General features: G+C 47.8%; 1 protein-coding gene across 3 annotated transcripts in view; it reads right to left on the reverse strand.

Annotated features, from left to right (window-relative positions):
- Positions 1 to 15,227: 15,227 nt before the first annotated feature.
- The window catches only part of ATOH8 (atonal bHLH transcription factor 8), a 35,703-nt gene continuing 28,865 nt past the window's right edge, over positions 15,228 to 22,065 (reverse strand). Inside the window, exon 4 of one of the 3 annotated variants that reach the window (XM_074332278.2) lies at positions 15,228 to 20,313. In XM_074332278.2, the coding sequence (XP_074188379.2) occupies positions 19,917 to 20,313 (397 nt within the window). In that variant the 3' untranslated portion in view covers positions 15,228 to 19,916. The other 2 variants (XM_019749217.3, XM_088796059.1) reach the window with 2 other exon arrangements.

A 22,065-nucleotide genomic window follows, 5' to 3' on the forward strand; every position in this document is an offset into this window, starting at 1 on the left:
GTTGCAAAATACTGTGACTGTACCTAGTGCCACCAAATTGTACACTTACAAATGGTTAAATGGGAAATTTTTATGTTTTGTATATTTTATCACAATAAAAAATCTTCCCCCAAAAGGAGAAAAACCCTTAATGCGCCAAGCGAACTTTGTGCAATCACCTTAGCAGACACTGAAACCAATCTGAAATAAGAGCCCTGAAACAAGAAGACCAACTCCAATACCAGCAGTGTAGGCACAGGGCAATGTGGAGGGCAGAGGGAGCCGCAGGTCCCAGCTGGCACTCTCCTGGCCCCATCACTCGGGGTTCCCCCCAGGTATTAGTGAGGAGCCAGTGGACAGTGATACCAGAATGCCACTGAAAATGTTTATGGTCATATACTAGATTTGAGTCTGTTTTTACAATAGTATAAAATATATACTGTTGTCATGTCACCATGTGAGGTCATCACACTCAAACAAATCCTTTTGTTGAGTCCTGAGTTTAAACAAAGAGGGGACCCCTTCAGCTGATTACCTGGGTCAGATGAACCTTACCAAGCTACTAAAATTGAGATTCTGCTGTTCTGAGAGTATAAAATCAGGAAAGCCTTAGTCCCATCCCTCTTAATAGACTTGTGTCCAAGTGAGGCTTGTCTGTTTGGATATGTGACCCATGACAGTCATTAGGGAGAAGTGACATTATTCAGCAGCATATGAGAAGATGGGGTGCATCCACCTCAACTCTGTTGCCACCTCTATTCCTGAGGTGGACAGAACCCAAGAAGGAAGGGAGATTGGGGTATGGATGCAGCTCAGGGGAACAAGAGCAGGAGTCAAAGCAGACCAAAAGGAGTTCTGGTTCTCTGAGGCTGGGGAAAAGAGGTCATTCCTGTTGTTTGCAGAGTCTGCCCTCTGTGCAGGCAGGGTGAGTGCCGACCAGCAAGGTGGGGCCTATTGGACGTGAGGAAAGCCTGACCACCGGCAACACCCGCCAACGTCCTCTGCCCAGAGCGTCAAACCTCTTTGGAGCATAATTACTCAGGGCCATTATTAAAGAGAGTAGCATATGTTAAATGTACTAAGCAACATCTCATTTTGCAGGGTGTATTTGTTAGGATAAAATTTGGCTGTTGTGACAGAGATCCAAAGCTTCCCAAATCTTATTCCCACTAAGGCACACAGAGAACATGATAACAATTATAAAGGTCAGTGGGGTGAAAGCACGAGGTTGTTTGTGTGCAGAGACCACTGGCCCAGGGTTGGAGGCAATCAGTAGCTTCACACACCCATAACCCATTTACACACACTAGGGAGGCCAACATTGGCTGGGAAGTTCCAGCTTAATTAATACAGACATTTATTTCCCTCTCATATAGAAGAGTCAGTTGTTAGGTGACTGCTCCATGAAGACTTCAAGGGCCCAGACCCCATCTATGTTGTTGCTCTTCCACCTCTAGCACTTTGCCCTTATCTGCAAGATCCAAGATAGCACACCACACATTCACTTTCATCCAGAGAGAGGGAGAAGGGGAAGGGGAACACCCCCATCCTGTTAAGGGCATGTATTAGTTGTCTACTGCTGCATAACAAACCACCCCTAAACAGTTGCTTAAAACAATAAACAGTTATTATCTCTGTGAGCTTACAAATTTCTATGAGTCAGGAATTCAGACGTTGCAGTGAAGACATTAGTCAGGACTACAGTTGACTGAAGACTAGACTCGGGCTTAAGGATTTTCTTCCAAAATGATGGCACACCCACCTGGCTATTGGCAAGATGCCTCCGTTCCTTGCTACATGGGTCTCTCCATAGGACTTCTTGATTGTCTTCATGGTATGGCAGCTGGCTTCCCAAGAATGGGTGATGGGGGAGAGGGGGGGGGGGAGAGAGAGAGAGAGAGAGAGAGAGAGAGAGAGAGAGAGACCAACTGCTTCTTCTGTCCTAACCTCAGATACCACACACAATGACTTCAGCCACATCTATTCATGAGAAACAAGTCACTAAGTACAGCATACACTTAAGGAGAGGGGAATTAGGCTTCACCTTTAATAAAAGAAGGAGTGTCAAAGAATTTGTGGACCTATATAAAACCACCCCAGGGTACACTCAGGAAGCTGTTCACATACTTCTTCTGCTCACACCCCCTTGGCTAGAACTCAGTCCATTGACCACACATAGTCCAGGGGAGCTGGGATATATTGTAATTATTATAGTGGCTAATCACCCACCTAAGAATTGGTGATGTATTACTATGGGAAAGAAAGGGGGAATGAACAAAATTTCTGCCTGAGAAGAAGCAAAAATTGAAGAAATGCTTGGAGGGAAAAATATCCTGTGGAATATAATTTACATTCTAGGGGAGGGAAAACATGCTTTTCACCACTGGCGTCCTTTAAGATGCTCATGACATTTGGGTGAGTGAAAATCACATGCTGAATAACAGCGTGATCCCATTTAAGACAATTACATACACATATCTCAATGGGTGTGGAGGCAGAGGTGACTGGAAGGAAGTTCACCAACACAATAACTGTGCTTATCTCCAGGTGGTTGAATTACTGACCATTTTTTCATACATTTCTATGTCATTTTTCTATATTACCTACTGTTTTTCCAAAACCAGAAAAAGCTATAAAATTTTTTTCTTCCTATCTGTTCTAATCAACCTATCTTTCCAAGCTGGTCTAGAGGAAGGAGGGTTGGTGAGGAATTCCTGAGCATCCTCCAGTAATCTTGCTAGTGAAGCTGTCCTCTGAGTCAAGCCAAACACTGCACAGGCAGGAGGGACAGGGCCAGGGACCTAGTTAGACAGCCAGGAGGTGAGAGTAGACACAATATCATGGCACAAAATCACAGCTGGGACCATGGGGCGGGGGCATGCCAGGAAGCATAAGAACAGACGTCAGAGGCTAGAGAGCCAGGCCAAAAGCCAGAGTGGCCAAGGTGTGGTACCTGCGTGGATGTGCCAGGGTTTGGGCAAAGTCACATCTGGACTGAGGACAACATTCCTGCTTCCAACAAGCCCCAAGGTCCAGGAGGAAAAGAGACTCCAGAAAGTGATGCTCAGTATCAGTGATGGGAGCCAGTGCAAGTTGAAAAGACCCCAGGTGTCCCAGCCAGGGCATTGCTGAGCAAGAGCAGCCAACTGGACTACAGCTCCAATGCAACTGTGAGGCTGCTGGACAGCATGTCACTGCCCCAGCAAGAGAGGCCTCTGTGGAGCTGGTATGACTGCACTGCTTTCTGCCCAGGAAGGATGGGTGAAGAGGTTTGATCTTGCCTGCCAGCTCTGATCTGTAACTAGTAGCTCCCTGGACTACTGGATTTAGAAAGATTCTAAGGCCAAGTCTGGGCCAAGGAGGAACGACTGAAGTGATCGATTAGTGATGTCTGCCAGGGCACAGAGTGAGGGTTGTAGCCTGAGTATCATCAGTTCAACAGCTCATTCTTTTCCACTAGGGCTTCACCTTCACCTTCTTTACCTGCCTCCCATAATAAGAAAAAATTAACCACAGTTCCCCCTTTTCATTTTTGGTTGATTCACTGCTAGAGGTTCTATATACAGAGAGCCTTTTCATGTAGCTGTCATCAAAAAGTACATCCTAATTGCAAATGGTTTTTCCACTTGGCATTTACAGCACAAAGATTTTCCCGTGATTGTTTTTTATTATCTTTTTTTAAAAGTAACACCAATTTATTGTAGAAAATACAGAGAACCAACAGGGGAAAAAAACATTAAAACATTTTTAGTTCCAAAACACATGGTGAACCCTAGGGCGTGTCAGGCAGTGACAAACCAAGAAGATGCTCACTCAAGAGCAATAGTTCCAGAACTTCCCTAAATATCAGAATTATCTGGGAAATTTTTTTAATTAATTAATTTATTTATTTATTTATTTATTTATTTATTTATTTTTAAATTTTATTAGTTTCAGGTGCACAAGACAATGGGAATTTTTTTAAGAAATGAAGATTCCCTCTACAAACTCATCAGAAAAGGTCAGTCTCCCCCACAAAACAAACAAACAAACAAACAAAAAACCCAAAAAACAAAAAAACAATTTCACAGAATAAAAATTCAAATGGTCAATAAACAATTAACCTGTTCTTCTCTGATTAGTCAGGAAAAGGAGAATTGAAACAATGAGATGCCTCCCCTAGCACACTGGCAAGAATTCAAATGTGATGACATCCAGCACAAGTGGGGAAATGGGCATTAATTGCTACAACCTCTTGGAAAAATACTCTTGGAAAATAATCGAGAGTTGTTTATTAACATTAAAAATACTATATATATATATATATATATATATATATATATTTGACAGAACAACCTCACTTCCATGATTTACTTTACAAAAGTAAAAACACCAGAAAATGAAAATATATGTACAAGGACATGTATTGAAGCACACAATTATTTGTTCAATAAATATTTGTTGATCAACTACTATGTGCCAGGCACTGTTCTAGACACTAGGGAGACAGTGAACAAAACAAACAAAAGCCCCTGATGCCATGGGGCTTACCTTCCAGAGGAAGGAGATAATCAATAAAAAAATAGATATATTCAGCAACTCAATTGGTAATGAGTACTATGGAGAAAAATAAAGCAAGGCAGAGAGAGAGAGAATGCCAAGGGAAATGGAATAGGGCTGTCGCGTTGCAATTTAAAATAGAATAATCAGGAGAATTCACCCAAGATGGCAGAGTAGATAAACACTGGGCCTGCTTCCTTCCATGACCACATTAAAATTACAACTAAATTATAGGTCAATCAACAAGGAGAACCATCTGAATTCTGGCAGAACAAAAATTTTATAACTAAGGATATAAAGAAGAAGCCATGACGAGACTGGTAGGAGGGGCAGAGACATGAAACAGGTCCCAAACCTCCATGTGGCGGTTCAGAATCAGGAGGGATATCTCGGCTGCAGAGGTTTCTCCTGAAGGAGTGAGGGACCCCAGCCGCACATCAGACTCCCCAGAAAGAGAAGCCCCCACAACATCTGGCTTTGAAAAACAGTGGGGATTCTGACCATCCAGGTGGGACAGAAGGCTGTGGGAAACCCAGACATCTTCTTAACGGGCCTGCATACAGACTTTGTCACACTCAGGCACTTACCTTGGGCTCCGGCAGAGGGACAGTGACTCAGGGGGCATCAGAGACATATGGGAGGCCGATTGAGTTGTGTGGCTTGAGGACAAAAGCTGGAGGACAGTCAGCATTTTCCCTGTGAGGGGTCCTTTTCCTGGGCAAGCACCATCTTTCCTGTGTTGAGTCCTCGCCCTACGCTTCCAGTCAAATCTGAATCTAATTGGTCTGATGAGCTCCGCTCCGTGCTGCTGACTCACTGGGATCCCACCCCAACCAACTCCCCCAACACCCGAGGTACGTTCTCCCAAGCAGTCAGCCCACCCACATTGCACTCTTTTGCCATCCGTGGGCCTTACGGTGGCAGTAACTGGCCTCAGTGTGCTCTGAGACTTTTGCTGAGTAGCTTCAGGCTCAGCACTGGCACCAAACCGTAGTCTACATTAACCTGTTGACCATAGCTCTTCCCATTCTAGTAACTCCCTGAGACCATGCCTCACCCAAATTGCACATCACATGACGCTTTACCAGTGGCTGAACCTTAAGGGAGCTGGCAGGTGGCAGCAGGCCTCGGGGTGTCCTGGCATTTTGTGAAGCTACCCTAGGTCCAGTACTGGCAGCAGCCGACCTCGGTTCTCAGTGTGGCCTCTCCCACAGGCCTCCAGGGTTAGCACAGACAGCAAACCATGGATGATTCTGTAGCTCTTACCCGGTAGTCCCTGGTCACAAGCAGTGGGTGACATGGGGCTGCACCAGATCCCATCTCAAGAGACCCCAGAACAAACAAACTTGGAGGCTGGCTTCAGACCACAGCAGAGCACCACCCAATTAGCTTCACAAGCGGCACACTCAAAGAGTGGTCCCAACAGGGACCAGAGCCCACTGGGCAAATCCTATTCAGTGGGGTAGCCCCCTCCTCCACAGCAGCCTATAAGCTGTGGATGTGGCCAAACCCCACAGCCACTCAGTCTGAGGGTCAATAACACTCACTGATGTGCCAATAGCAACCAAGGATCAACTATAACAGGAGGGTGCACACAACCCACACAATGACGAGGAAGACTGTGCCACTGGACCTTATAGGACACCTACTACATAAGGCCACCCGGCCAAGAATGGGGGATGTAACAGATCTACCTAATACATAGAAACAAACAGAAATGCAGCCAAAATTAGGAAATGAAGAAATACTTCCAAATGAAAGAACAGGAGAAAACTCCATGAAAAGGACTAAACAAAGTGGAGGAAAGCAACCTACCAGAGACAGAGTTCAAAACAATGGTTATAAGGATGTTCAAGGAACTTAATGAGAACTTCAACAAAGAGATAGCAAGCATAAAAAAGGACATAGAAACCATTTAAAAAAAACAGTCATAAGTGAAGAATAACTGAAATGAAGAATGCACTAGAAGGAATCACCAGCAGACTAGATGAAGCAGAGGATCAAACCAATGATTTGGAAGACAAGGTAGCAGAAAACACCCAATCAGAACAGCAAAAAAGAAAAAAAAGAATCCAGAAAAATGAGGATAGTTTAAGAGACTTCTGGGACAACATCAAGCATGACAACATTCACATGATAGGAGTACCAGAAGGAGAAGAGAGAAAGCAATGTATTGAGAATCTATTTGAAGAAATAATGACTGAAAACTTTCCTAACCTAACAAAGGAACTAGACATACAAGTCCAGGAAGCACAGTCCCAAACAAGATGAACCCAAACAGGCCCACACCAATACACATTATAATTAGAATGGCAAAGGTTAAAGACAAAGAGAGAATCCTAAAAGCAGCAAGAGAAAGGGAACTAGTAATTTATAAGGGAGCTCCCATAAGATTGTCAGCTGATTTTTCAACAGAAACTTTGCAGGCCAGAAAGGATTGGCAGAAAATATTTGACATGATGAAAAGCAAGGACCTACAACCAAGATTACTCTACCCAAGCTATCATTTAGAATCAAAGGACAAATAAAGAGCTCTTCCCAGACAAGAAAAAGCTAAAGGAGTTCATCATCACCAAACCAGTATTGCAAGGAAAGTTAGAGGGACTTCTTTAAGATAGAAAAAAATAAAAATAAAAATTATGAATAATAAAATGGAAATAGCTATATGTCTATCAACAATTACTTTCCACGTAAATGGATTAAATGCTCTACTCAAAAGAGAGTTGAATGGATAAGAAAACAAAACCCTTACATATGCTGCCTACAAGAAACTCACTTCAGATTGAAAGACACACACAGATGGAAAGTATAAAGGATGGAAAAAGATATTTCATGAAAATGGAAATGAAAAAAACAACAACAAAAAGCTGGGGAAACAATACTTATACCAGACAAAATAGGCTTTAAAACAAAAGCTACAACAAGAGACAAAGAAGGACCCAGTAATCCCACTTCAGGGTATTTATCTGAAGAAACCCAGAACGCTAGTACTTTGTGGGATGTGTGCACCCATATGTTCATTGCAGCATTGTTTACAATGGCCAAGACGTGGACTCCTGGGTGTCTATTGATGGATGAATGGATAAAAAGGACGTGGTACATGTATACAATGGAATATTGCTCAGGCATTGAAGGAAATGGGTTCTTGCCATCTGCGGCGGTATGGATGGACTTGGAGGGTATTTTGCTGAGTGAAGTATGTCAGACAGAGAAAGACAGATGCAATGTGATATCGCTTATATGTGAATCTAAAGAACAAAATAAATAAACAAACTAATAGATGCAGCGAACAATTTAATGACTGCCAGATGAGAGGGGGTTTGGGACTGAGTGAAAAAGGGGAAGGGATTAAGAAGTACAAATTGGTTGTTACACAGTAGTCATGTAGGTTATAGCATAAAGAATATAGTCAATAATATTGTAATCACCATGTATGGTGTCATATGGGTACTAGATTTGTTGAGGTGATAGATGGAAGGAGTTTGCGGGGCAGGGTGGAAAAGGTGAAAGCATTAAGAAATGGTAGTTACAAAATAGACATGGGGATGTAGAGTAAAGCACAGAGAATATAGTCAATAATATGGTAATAACTATGTACCGTGCCAGGTGAGTACTAGACTAGTCAGGGGGATCATTTCTTAAATTATATTACTGTCTAACAACTATGCTGTACACTTGAAATTAATATAAAATAATATTGAATGTCAACTGTAATTGAAAAATTAGGGGTGGATGCATGGCTCAGTCGATTAGAGCGTGAGCTCTGAGCAACAGGGTACTGGTTCAATTCCCACATGGGCCAGCGAGCTGTGCCCTCCACAACTAGAATGAAGTCAATGAGCTGCCACTCAGCTCCCGAGTGGCCAGATGGCTCAGTTGGTTGGAGTGCGGGTTCTCAACCACAAGGTTCCCGGTTCGACTCCCACAAGGGATGGTGGGCTGTGCCCCCTGCAACTAACAATGGCAACTGGACCTGGAGGTCAGCTGCGCCTTCCACAACTAAGATTGAAAGGACAACAACTTGACTTGGAAAAAGTCCCAGAAATATACACTGTTCCCCAATAAAGAAAAAAATTAAAAAATAAAAGAAAAATTTTAAAGGGACGGAAAGGTGAAGGGGAATAAGAGGTTCAAATTTCCAGGTATAGAACAAGTAAGTCATGGGGATGTAACCCCTAGCATAGGGAATATCCAAGGTGTGAACAGAAAATATGGTGAATGTTTAAATAAAAAAATGTATTACAATAAAAGACACATTGCCATTAATCCCCCTCAAAATACTCCCCTTCGTTTTGAACACACTTATCCCATCATTCTTGCCACTTTCTGAAGAAGTTCAGGAAGTCCTCTTTCATGAGTGTCTTTAGTTGTGCTGTCATGGCTGCCTCGATATCCTGAATTGATTCAAAACGTTAAACTTTCATGGTCATTTTGACTTTGGGGAAGAGCCAGAAGTTTCACGGTGCCAGAACCAGTGAATAAGGTGGATGGAGACACACCGTAATGTTTTTATGTGACAAAAATTGCCGTACCAGAAGTGATGTGTGACATGGAGCCTTTCTCGTAGTCAGTATTATTGTGACAAGTGGTACGGTGTCAGATGGTTGCTGGACTTCTCATGGTGATCACTTCTTTGGGTATATGAAAGTTGAGTAACTCTGATGGACCCTGAAACTAATATAATATAGTATGTTAGCTATATCTTTAATAAAAATATTTTAAAAATGAAAATAAATAAAATGGCTCACAAAAACAAACAAACAAACAAACAAATAAATAAAAAGAGTAATCAGGGAAGGCCTCACTGAGAAGGTGGCATTTGATCAAAGAACTGAAGAAGATGAGGGAACAAGTCATATTTGAGGGTAGAGTATTCTAGGTGAGGGGAACAGCCAATGCAAAGGCCTAGAGGCCTAGAGAACCACACAGAGGACTGTAGTAGGCAGTGAGGTCAGAGAGGTGACAGCAGGGGGAGCAAGCCTTGGAGGTCGCTGTAAGGATTGGGCTTTACTCTGAGTGGGATCTAGCCATCTCTGGGATGCAGATAGGTGTTTGGAAATCCACAGCTTACAAAGGGCATGGCACCCTGAGTAAGGAAGAAAAGAGAAGAACAGAGACCCAAGGACCGAGCCCCAGGGCATGCCAACAAGCAAAGGAGGTTGAGGAGGAGCAGCCTGAGGTAAGAGACAACCCAGAGACTGAGCTCTAGTTCGGGGAGGGGGATGGGCTACGCCAAATGGGCTGACAGGTCGAGTCTGATGAGGACTAAGGACGACCGTGAACCCAGCATGGACATCCTGAAGAAGAATGACTGGAAGATGCCAGCCCTGGAAAGGACTTTGAACATTGAGGGTGGGCACTTGGACAAGTGGAAAGAGCTGCGGAGAACAAGGAGCAAGAGGGCAGCAGCTGACAGACCCTGACGAGCAGTGACAGCGGGCAGCTGGGTTTCTCCAGAGAACAATGGAGTACCCTGTGTCCTTGAGCTCCGGAGGAGGCGCCTCTCACCAGGGCCAGGAGGAAAGCAGATCCCTACGTTAATTAAGTCCCATCAACAGCAAGTAGCTGCTTGCCAAGCTGACCCAGACCCTGCCTCTGAGGAAGCGTCCAGGCAGCAGGGACAAGCGCTGCCTCCTTGGGAAAGTACACAGGCCTGGAGGAGGAAATGAGCCCCTGACCAAGCGGAAGGTCACAGCCCTGGGAGGGGCCAGAGGGTCTGGGGAGAGACAGGCTAGCTGAGGCCAGCTCTGAGTGAGAAAAGCAGATGGAATGAAATGCCTCTTCCTGCCCATTCTGGGTAATGCCTGGTGGGGCAGGGCAGTCTTACAATGGTAAATTTAGAGTAGAAATTAAGCAGATTTTTAACTCAGCCTGTCTTTGAGTGATATTTTCTAGAGAGATGGAATTATGTATCTGGAAGAGGCTTCAGTCAGCATGTCCTCCAACCACATATTTTATAAATGGAGAAACTGAGACTCAGAGAGGGCAGTGATTTGTCCTGGGTCACACAGCCAGTGTGTGGCAGGGTTGAGAACCAGCGTCTGGGCCCCTGACACCTTTGATAATCTGCATGCCAGGGGCTGCCTGGGAACTGTTGCTGTTACTTGAATCCATACACTGAGGACACCACACTGTTGAGAGGAAGCAGAATCCAAGAGAGGCAATATGGGCTCTGGCGGAGGAGGGAGGACAAGGAGAAGCCTGGCTGCAAGCAGGGTTGGGCTCTAGGAGCGGGCAAAAGACATCCTGAGAACAGTCCTGGCCCAAGTGGAAGAAGAAGAGGGAGCTCTGGGAGAAGGCAGATCTCAACCCCTGGAAAGGAGGCACAGACAGGCTGGTAGGCACCAACACCCTCCACCCTGTCGTGCGGGGGAGGCAATGCCACTTCAGTCCTGTGCACAGCTGTGGACTGGAGAAGCTCAGTACTCGCTGGGTCCCTCTCTGTGTTCCACCTGGCTCCTGCTCCTTATTCAGTTGCCACTGCAAATGCTCATCTACTTAATACTTTTCTCCCTCACCTGAATCTCTGCTGTGCTCTGCAAGATCACCTGCAGGCCAGAGTGGGATGGGCGGGACCCTCACCCTGCAACCCCTCCCAGGGCAGTGAAGCCAGGTGCTATTCTGGCCCAGGCCAGCAGCACTGTGCATTGATGCCTCCGGGCCTGAGGGCTGTCCCTGCACTGGGGTGACAGCCAGATGTGCACAGCACCTTTGGGGAGTGTACAACCGAGCAAGGAAGGTGGATGGAGAGGCAGGTAATAGTGCATGTGAAGAAAAGGGGGTGTCCTGGGAGGCCCAAGGTGTGCACTATTTGGGCAAAGGTTAAAGGACCTTTAGTTGAAAGGCAGGTCTGGGGTCCGGTGAGATGACCCATACCCAGATTAGAAGGACGAACACTCATTTATTTGTAATTTTTCTAAGGATACTCTGTTGTTTTTGCTTTGTTTGACAGCTCCAAAAGGTCTTTGCACCTTTAAATAATTATCTGGCTCAAAAGATAATCCCTCAGGAGGAGAAATACAGCCATTCTAGCAAGAGCAAGTCTCCGGCTCCTGTGGGGAGTTGTAATCTGAGCCCTGAAACCGGCAAGCAGTCGGGACAAGGAAGTTTGGGGCCCAGGTGGGAAATCGCTGGGAGGGGTCTTGAGTCACAGAGCCACTGTCTACTTGTACTCAAGAGGGGCACACACAGAGTTGAAGTTCAGGCCAAACTAGACTCCAGGCCTCGCAGTTTCCCAGGGGGCCCACGTTCTCCCCCAGTCACAGGAGCCTGGACCCTGGGCATTTCCTCACTGGCCCGTCCCAAATCCCTTCCTGTGGGAGAAGAGGGCTGCAGCAGGTCCTTTGAAAAGGGGGTTGAAACAAGAGAGCACGTACCCCAATTGTCCCCAGCAGGTCTGCCTGCCACAAAGGGGTCTCTATGGGAAGGGCTGACAAGGAAGGGCAGGGAGCAGGCAGTGGCTCGGAACAGCCTGTCCAGCTCCCTGGAGGAACAAGACAGGGAGCACCTGTGAGGCTGCCAAAAGGGGGCCAGGGCCTCTCAGGCAACTGCTCCCCTCAAGCTTGGCTGCTGTCCAGTCCTGTCATCAAAGACAGGCAAAGCAGCCCTGACAGATGTCACCAACACTGAGCTGTCAGTCATCTCAGCGGGTCCCCACAGCACAGCAGGGCCACATGTCCCGTGAGGGTTACAGGAAAAGGCTCTCCCTTGCCTTCCCCCGGGGCAGACCACTGATCACCCCTCTCGGCTACTTTCCACACGGCTTCATCTTGGGGGCTTCAGCCTCGGCCTTGAGTATGGACACCAAGCAGCCCAGAGCCCTTGTGGTGCCTGGGGCAACTGTGTGGCTAAGACAACCCTGGCCTATCCGTAATCCAAACATCCAGTGGCTCCATACACCAACAGTTCTCAAACTGTGTTTCACTGTGTTTCAAGGACCCTCCTTGGTGTCCCACGAGAGGTCCGAGCAGGAAATAAAGAATAAGTGCCTTCCAACGGATGAGTGGCTAAACCAAATGTAGCATAGCCATGTAATGGAACATTAGTCAGCCATAAAAAGGAACAACGTTCTGATACGTGCTACAATGTGGATAGACCTTAAAAACATTGTGCTCAGTGAGATAAACCCAACAGAGAAGGACGGATATGGCATGATTCCATTTACATGAGGTACATAGACTAGGCATAGTCACAGAGACAGAAAGTGGAATAGAGGCTACAAGGGGTTGGATGGAGGTGGGAAGGGAGGAGTTATTGTTTAATGGGTACAGAGTTTTTGTTGGGGGCGATGAAAAAGTTTGGGATATAGTGGTGATGGTTACACAACATTGTGTTTAATGCCACTGAATTCTATACTTTAAAATGATTAAAATTACAAATGCTATACCAGGTATATTTTACCACAATAAAAATAATTTAAAGAGAAAGTGAGTCATATAAGTTTGGGAGACAATCAGTTCTCAAATTTAAATGGGTTTTCTTAGTGCAGGAGTTTTCAGAGCCTTTACGAAAGGGATATATTATGCTGTGATCCCAGTGGAGAGGATCATTGGACACTTTGTCCTTAGAAGGCCTAGTCCCATTCATCTAAGAGCTCTTCATTAAATTGCAACATCTGGCTTCCTAGGCTGCCTCTCGTATATGGAGGAGGCATAAAAATCTTTGTTAAACCCCTTGCCCTGGTTTTCATTTAGAAAATAAAGGTCAGCATAGCTATCCCAAAGTATGTGTACCCCAAAACTTGGGGTTTTCTTGTTCTATTTTCTTCTTCAAAAATGGAGATTTCTTTCCTGGGAGTTGGGAGCATTTTGGGTTCTTTAAGAAAAAAAAAATGTGTGTGTTCCATGCATGTGTGTGCGTGCAAAGGGAAATTCTCTAGCAACTTCTGGTTGTGGAGTTGGAAATGAAAACCCAGAGGATGAATGCATGGTGTCTGTGGGCCAGATGGCTTTGATGGTGGTTTGGGGTATGTGCTTGGCACAGGGCTAAGTTCAGGGCGCCGTGGGGTGGGATGTGGCTGGTCCAGGGTGTGCATCTCTCCTCCCAGAGGGGACACCCTGGGTAACTGCTCAGCTGAGGGTGGGCGAGCACCAGGTTTGATGGTGACCTGGGGTTGGATAGCAGGATGTCAGATTGAAGAAAAAAGATTGGATTCAAGCCCCAGCTACGGGACAACTTTGTGTGAGTTACAGCCCAGAAATGTAGTGTCAGGGAGTGAAGCCAGAGGGGAAAATAGTTTTAACTGCTGGAAACATGATGAACCTGTCAAAAATACATGAAATCAGCTAAATAAATTGGAAAGAAAACAGCAAGGTCTTGTTTATTTTTGTGTGAGTGTAAACATTTTTTAAAATCATTAAGAAAGAGAAAAATAATTTCTGTACCCACAACTGCCATCTGTGAGTGATGTTTTGGGGAAATCAAGGAAAGGTGGCTATGCTCCCAGGATAGAGAGAAGCCATTAGCCATAGGAGGCAGTTTTGAAAGAGATTATGAATTCAGAGGACCCAAGAGATCAAAGCTAAGGATAACCACGGGGATATAAGCCCCCAAGAATCCTCAGAGATCTGGGGCAATGCTGGGTTTCCCAGGGAAATGGGTGGCGGGGGAGATGCTTTTATTTATATATGAACAAGGGCACTTAAGATGGGAGGGCAGGCACATAGGCCACTACCGTTGGGGAAAGCAGGGTCTATCTGCCTGGCCAGGTTCTGCGATGGAGAGGACTCAAGTTCTGGGGGTACCAGGGGGCCTGGGTAGATACAAGCAGAGGAAAGTTAGATTAAAAAGAACTGTTTCCATTGCAGCAAACAGTAGAGTTCAGAAAGAATCTTGTTTCATGGGCAGCCAGAGAAAAGGAAACTGGGACATGACTGAGAAAGAGAGGCTATTAGGGTCTCAGGTTGGGATTCGGACAGTGCCCCTGGACGGCCAAACTGGGAGTCACTACTGGAGAGCTGTTGGGGACACTAGAGGAGAGGATGGGACCATCCGTGAAAGGTCCGATGGGCAGCTAAGGAGCCTGGACTTTGATATGAGGCGATGGGCACAGGGGAGGGGCTTCAGAAATAAACCTCTATCAGCCATAGCAGAGGAAGGGTCAGCCACAAACAAATCCCAGATAGGGAGGGAGGCCAACCAGGGGGTGGCCACACAGCCCCATGAGCAATGACCAGAGGACGTCCTAACATGGCTTCAGGCACACCACCCTGGTGGTGCCCCAGAGGGCTGCCTGAGGGTGTTCCCATTGTAACTGACTCCAGGGCAGCCCTGAGAGCAGAATGGCAAAGAAAGCACATCTCTTCAGTTGATTCAAAGTGATTGCCTGGAACACTGTCATGAACTCAGGCAGCTACAGTGTCCCTGAGAAAAAAACCACTACTGATTAGTGACGTCTGAGGTGGGGCGGTAAGGGAGTGTGGCAGGGTTCATTAATTCATCCACATACATTCATTAAATGTTTATTTAGCACCTACTACATGCCAGGCTATGAGGGTGCTATGAAGGTAGCCTCTTTGCAGGAGCTCAGTTCTCAAGGGCTCAGCCAAGAAAGAGCAAAAAGCCCCAAACCCAGACTCCACTCTGTCTGGACCTTCTCCCGTTGAGCCTCTTTCAGGCCTTGGGAAAGACCTGTGTCCCATTTTCTCAGAGTCTTGGGCAAATTAGTTGTTTGGTAGTTATTTGTGGAAGGAAGAAAATAAATGCGTGAATTATCAGTCATATTTTCCAATTTTTATTCATTCATTTAACAAAGAAACCAATATATACATTTTGCAAGACCTTTTGAAAGATTTGGAGATGAATCAGACCCAACCTTTGCCCTCTAGGAATTCTTAGCACTATCCAGAGATTAGACATGTGCCCAAATATCTGTAAAACAAAGTCATCAGTTATAAATCTAAGTTCCTTGGGGAGCCTGGCTTCAGGAAGGCAGATATAGTTTGTCTGGGGTGCAGGGGAGAAGAGGGGAGATGCATGGGAAGGTGAAAACCCATGGAGAAAAGGGAGAGGCCAGCTGCCCTTTGCCCCATTCCCTGCCCCACTCAGCCCAGACAGGGCCCCTTCCATGCCTCCCTATCCCCCTGGAGCCTGGAAACAGAATGCAGCTATGCAGGTGGGGTGGCAGCAAGAGGTCAGAGTGAGAATGGCAATATAGATCCCCTTGAAGGAAACACTCGGAGATGTCCAAGACTTGCTCTGCAAAGGCCAGCTTATTTGTCACTCTGGCTGCTGGCAACGACCCCTTTGTAGCTCAGGAAACAGCATGGAAGGAGGAAGGTAAAAGCAGTCCCTGCTCCAGCTGCCTAGGAGGCTTACCATGGCTGACCACAGCACAGCGTCTGTCTCAGTCTAATCAGCTGTCCCCACATCTCTGCCCTGTATTACAGGCACAGGGAGCTCTGCTCCTCCAGCTCTCAGCACAGTCCCTGCACACGACTATGCTCTCCAGTTCTCGGCCCCTGGAACCTGCCCACTCATGTCCCACGGGCTGGTGAGAAAGGGGAGATGGGTGGGGGTTGATCAGGAAAAGAAATAGGACAGCACAGGGCCTTGGAGGACATGGTGAGTTGGAAGGAGGAGGTCCCAGGACAGAGTGGTGGGCTATGGGGACAGAAAGGAGTACAGTGTGGGGAGATGGAACCCACTTCAGACCTTGGCCAATCTGTGAGCCCAGAAAGGGACTCACAGAACCCCCTTCCCCAGAACTTAAGCCTCTTTCCTGGGATAGTCTGACGCCACAACCAGGAAGCAATGCAGCCTATGAGGTCGGACAATTAAGTTTGCGAACTTGTTGCAACGATGTTGCTAACCTTTTTTGATATCAGAGGGATTATTCATCATGAATTTGTACCAAATGGACAAACCAAGTTCATTCTTTGGAAGTGCTAAAGTTTGCGTGAAAAGTTACATGACCTGAACTTTTCGCCAGCAATTCATGGCTCTTGCATCACGACAATGCACCAGCTCACGTCACACTGTCTGAGAGGGAGTTTTTAGCCAGTAAACAAATCACTGTATTGGAACACCCTCCCTACTCACCAGATCTGGCTGCCAGTGACTTCTTTCTTTACCCGAAGATAAAGGAAATATTGAAAGGAAGACATTTGGATGACATTCAGGACATCAAGGGTAATACGACAACAGCTCTGATGGCCATTCCAGAAATAGAGTGCCAAAATTGCTTTGAAAGGTGGACTAGGCACTGGCATCAGTACATAGCTTCCCAAGGGGAGTACTTCAAAGGTGACCATAGTGATACTCAGCAATGAGGTATGTAGCGCTTTTTCTAGGATGAGTTTGCAAACTTAACTGTCTGAACTTTATATATGCGTGGAGTTTTTGAAGAGCCCTGTAAGGCTCAGCCTGTGAGCTGGGGAGATCTCCAACTCTGGAGCCATCCGTTGTGGTTTCGTCCTGCCAAGAGGAGGAAGCATGGTACTGCAGGAACCAGGAATGCACACAGAGGTGCACACGTGGGCCTCTCACATAAGTCCCCATGGTCCCTGAAGAGGGTCCCCTTGTGCATCTGTGGCTGGTGGCTGATGAGTCATTACTGGCACGCAGAGCCAGGACCCAGAGCAAGCGACATAGCAAGGAGAGTGTGCCAAAAACCAATTGGCCAATGATTGTGACCATGAAGCGTCGGCTGGCCTGGGAATGCCCTCACAAGGCCCCAAGAGGGTGGCTCTTCAAAATTTTTATTTTGGTGAGTGTCTTCTTGCATGGTTGCTTACAGAAAACTGTTTAGAGACTGCTGATGGAATTTGAATCTGTCTGAAATGGATTTCCCCTACCTGGGAATGTACACAAGCATGTGTCTGGAGGTGCATGTGCACACAAGAAGGATGAGTGTGTGTGTGTGTGTGTGTGTGTGTGTGTGTGTGATGCACAAGAACACAAGCTGCTGTACAGGGGACGAAGCTGGAAAAGAAAAGAACAGCATGGACTTCTTAGTCATATACATACGAGCACGTGTATGTGTGTGCGCACACATACACCTCCACATTTTTGGCACAGCCTGTATCCCACAATCAGTGATTCTAAATCACTTTTTTGTCAGAGACCTAAGCACACTTAAACCAGTGGCTCAACCTTGCCTGCTTATTAGAATCACTTGGGGAGCTTTGCTAACTCTCCATGCCCCAGTTACACCCCAGACCAATACATCAGAATTTATGGTGATGAGATTTTGGCGGCATTAATACTTTATATAAATGCTTAATAGTCTCCTTAGGTGATTCCAATGTCCTGTCAGGGTTAAATATTCCTTTGCACAGAAAACTTCTATTCATCCCTCAAGACCCAACTCCCATGGCCCCTTTCTAGGAAAGGCCTTCCTGATACTTCCCCAGGGAGAGTTAGTTTTTTTCTTTCCTGAAGCCACAACATCATCTTAGTCATCTGACTATATCATAATTATTTGCTTGTCTGTCTGTACAAAACCATGAGTTCTGTGAAGACAGGCATTACATGGGATCCATTTCTCTACTGCCAATACCCAGCTTAGTGTCGATATGGAGCTGACCATCAATAGATGCCAGGCAGTGAAAAGGAAGTGAGTAACGAAGGCCATGAGTAGAAGAGGGGTGGGGAGGGGAGGTCAGGTCCCCTGGCAGTGGGATGGGGTAATCCCCACCCCGCCCTTTGGTAACAGAAAGGGTCCACTGGTGTCAAGAAGTTTGATGCTGATTGGTCCACATTTCCTGCCACCAGCATCACTCAGAAGTTCAGAAGTACCACTGAGGGGCTGTGACCTGTGCCTGGAGTACCAGGGAGACTGACCCTTCCTAACTGTCCCTATCAGCCCCCATTCCAAGCTCACTTTGTCTGGCCTGCTTCTGTGGCACCTGAGCTAGGAGGAGTGTTCTGGGCGAGCTGGGTCCCCTGCTTCTGGCCCAGATTTTGGTCCTTGGCAAAGAGCCATGCAGGGGCTCCCTACAGCCAGCTCCACCTGCAGCGCAAGAAGAGGAGGCTCCCTACAGCCAGCTCCACCTGCAGACACTGCAGCCACAGCCCAGGAGCCTTAGGAACAGGTAAGGGAGGGTGACCCTGGGTAGAACCAAGGGACAGACCAGTATCCGCAGGAGCACAGCCTTCTTTCCTCAGCACCCGCTCTCCTGTTGGGCAGCCCTGCCCCACCGGCACAGCATTTCCACCCTGACAGCCCTTTCCTAGTTCTAATCTTATTACCCCCTCTGCCATCCCCATGGGCCTTTATTGTCCCTATTTTAAACAGGCCCACTGAGGTGAGATGCCATGACGAGGCTACTCAAAGACTTTGGGCTGGGACTGGACTATGGGGCTGGAAAGGGGTTAAGAGCACAGAACTTGGAGGGAGGCCACCCTGATTTGAGAACCAGCTGTCACTAACTGGCCCTTTTTCCTTGGGGCCTTGGTTTCCTCATCTATAAAACGGGATTAAAAATAGAGCCCACACCTCATAAACTCATGGTTTGGATTAAGTGAGGTACAAAGTGGAAAGAGCTCCCCACATGTCCCTGACCGGCCCTCCTGGTCACTAGTCTAGGTTGAGGTCATGGTGAGGGCCCCCTCTACCCCCTTACACACACACGCACAGACACACACACACACACTCACTCACACACTGCCCACTTCCTGGAGGGCTCTCAACCTCTAGGGGGAGACCAACCTATCTCCTCCCCCAATGCACCCCCCCTCAACTGACCAGCCAAAATCTTGGTCACCCCACCCACAGAGTCCACTAAACACACGCAAGTGTTTTCTTTACATGTTGGGGCTTTTACTTCAATTTGAAGCAGATGGTTGAGCACAGATGTGAACAGCTTTGGCCTCCTGAGCGAAGAAAGGAGCAGGCCTTGGCTTTGAACATGCCCCACTCCCCGACATACTGACCTATTCCCCTGGTCCCTTCCTCCCTTCTGCCCCCTGCATAACCAGTAACACACCACTGGCCTCCAAGCAGGGCGCCATCTTGTTTGCCCAGCCAGGTAGATGGGCCACAGGCACGGAGTGGCTGGCTGGGCTGACTCAGGAGAAAAGACCCTTAGGCAGGTCGCCTTGGGGCAGGTCCCTGGGATGGTGTGTGGGGTGGTCAATATCCCTTCTTTCCCCCAATGACCCCCTTCCCGTGATGCTCAGGGCCCAAGAAGGGAACATTAAGAATCAGGGTCAGAGACCTGAGAAGCCAGTGGAAAGGAGAAAAGGGGACCGGGATCTCAGATCCCACTTCCTACTGGCATCCCTGGCCTGCCTCTCACAGCCTCAGGAGGCTTATCTTGCGCCCAGCTAGCTCAGGGCCCAGTGTAGAAACATAGGTCGAGGGTGGAGGGTCAGGTGCTTCCAATAGTCACCAAATGTCCATCCCTTCCGTGACTTCCTAGTGGAATTGCTGACTCGTCTTTGGCTTGAGATGGAAGTCAGGCAACAGGAGGAGCAAAAGTCATAGGGCAACGGTGTGGCTTTGCTCTGTGGGGTTTTCTCACCACATTTTGTTCAATGTCTCTGTGGACTCTTTGGCAATGAATTTCTGCAGCCGGATGGTGGGCCTCGGGCCCCAGGCAAGGGGAAGGCTGAGCTCTCCCCTCCCCACCAGGCAGAGGGCAAAGTGCGAAGTCACTGTGGAGTGGCTGGGGGAGGACAGAAAGGTGAGGGAGGCAGGTGTGCTCCTGTGTGACCCTGAGAGGCAGTGGTCTGAGCATCTGGCAGCTTCTTGGAGAAGACGAGGCTGGACTTGGCGAGCTCACCTTCTCCTCAGGCTCGACTGGAAAGAGGGCCCACAGCAGCGTCCTTGGTCTAGCCCACGGCCGGTCACTCCTGAAAGAAACAACCAACCATCAGAAGCCGCCCCTACTTGTCCTGACTCTTGTTTCCAGAAGGTTGACCTGTACCAGGTGCCAGACCTCCTCTCACTTAATCATTGCAGCTGCCGTGGGAGGTAGTGGTACAGCTCAGGCAGGGGACTGCATCTTGAGGGCTTCAGAAAGTGGTGGAGCCAGCATTTGGACCTAGGGCTGGCTGCCTCCACAGCCCACCTGTCCCCCTTACTCCCCTCTTGGCATTTCAGAGCCACTGCTGCTTGTGTTGGTTCGGGGGAATGGGCAGGGATGCAGGGGCTAGAGGGCGCTCAGGGCCACCTAGTCCTTAGACGGCAGTCACACCTCAGAGGGATGCAGAGTGAGGCCTGCCCCACAGAGATGGCCATCCACCGCGCTCTTCCCTACGCTGCAGACAAGAGCACTACGCCAGGTGTCAAGAGGCAGACTGGTTGCAACCTGCCAACTGGATAAGAGACAAGAGACAAGTCACTTAACTTTCTGTGCCTCGGTGTCCTCGTCTTTAAAATGACTCAACTGAAGCAGGTCAGTAATGTTCAAGCTTTCTTTTGAGCCGTAGAAATGAAGTCTGAGCTGTTGATCCTAACACAGAACACAGATAAACCTGGTTCTGGTCTATTTGGAGCAGCAAAGTGGAGGAGACACAGCGAGAGGGGACCCAGAGTCCTACTGCATTTCCTCCAGTATTGTATTCCCCGGGACATCTCGAGAACTCAGGGCACTAAGGAGCATAATTTGAAAATCTGTAGGTTCGACCAAAAGTTCCTCGCAGTCCTGACCTGTGGAAACTTTACACTGGCAGCTGAACTTGGTGTTTGATCATGAGAAAACTGACTGGAGGGTGTGACCTGCGACCAGGAAGGCACAGGAGATGGGGAAGGTCATGGAGCTCGAGCTGCTGGGGTTTTAGCCTCTAGGGGAAGTGAGAGCTGGTGGAAAGGCTCTGCGAGGGCTCCAAGTCCACCCAGAACACACAAACAAGTACCAGCAGTCCCTTAACCCGGCCCAGCACAGCCTTAATAAAGCAGTTCCAAATACTTCTCTCCTGATTCTTGCAACAGCCCTGAACAAACAGCCAAGCACTTTTGAAGCAAAACATTTGTCAGACACCTCCGACATGCCAGGGAGCTTCCTCGCATCTGCACCTCAGAGGTGAGCAATCCCCAGCTCAGAGAAAGAAGTGCTAGAAGTTGGCAGCATCAGGATTTGAATCCAGATCAGCAGTGTTTATTCTGCCACACAGGGGCTGCTCCTGCTGAAACGGAGGCTCGGGGAGCCAGGATGGAGCCAAACCACGAGACTGGAGGGCTGCGAACCACAGTCCTGGGGTGGCCGGCTCGGCAGGCAGCCAAGGTGCAAGCTGGGGCAAGGCTGGAAGGGGGGTCCAAGGAGGGCAAGGGAGCTGGGCCAGGGGGAGGGTGTGTCATCTAGCTAACAGAGGCGAAGAAGGGGAAAAGGGAAAGTGAGAGGAGGAAGCATCTTGATGTGGTGAGTCCAGGCTCTCATTCTCAGAGCCCACGGTGCATGGCTGGCCCCAGCAGGAATCTGCTTTTTGTTACCGAGTCTGAGGAGAAGGATTAAGAAGCGGAAAGGAAACCCGTGGGGATGGCACTGGGTCTGTGGTCCACGGGGTGATTTACAGCCCTCGTCATCCCGGCGCTGACTGCCTGGGCGGGCCCTGCCAAGGACAGCCAAGTTCCTTTCTTGTTCAGCCTGCCTGCGGCCTGGGGGA

This window comes from Rhinolophus sinicus, chromosome 2 (assembly GCF_057876585.1).
Source record: "Rhinolophus sinicus isolate RSI-liver-muscle chromosome 2, RSI-T2T, whole genome shotgun sequence".
Classification (NCBI taxonomy): Eukaryota; Metazoa; Chordata; class Mammalia; order Chiroptera; family Rhinolophidae; genus Rhinolophus; species Rhinolophus sinicus.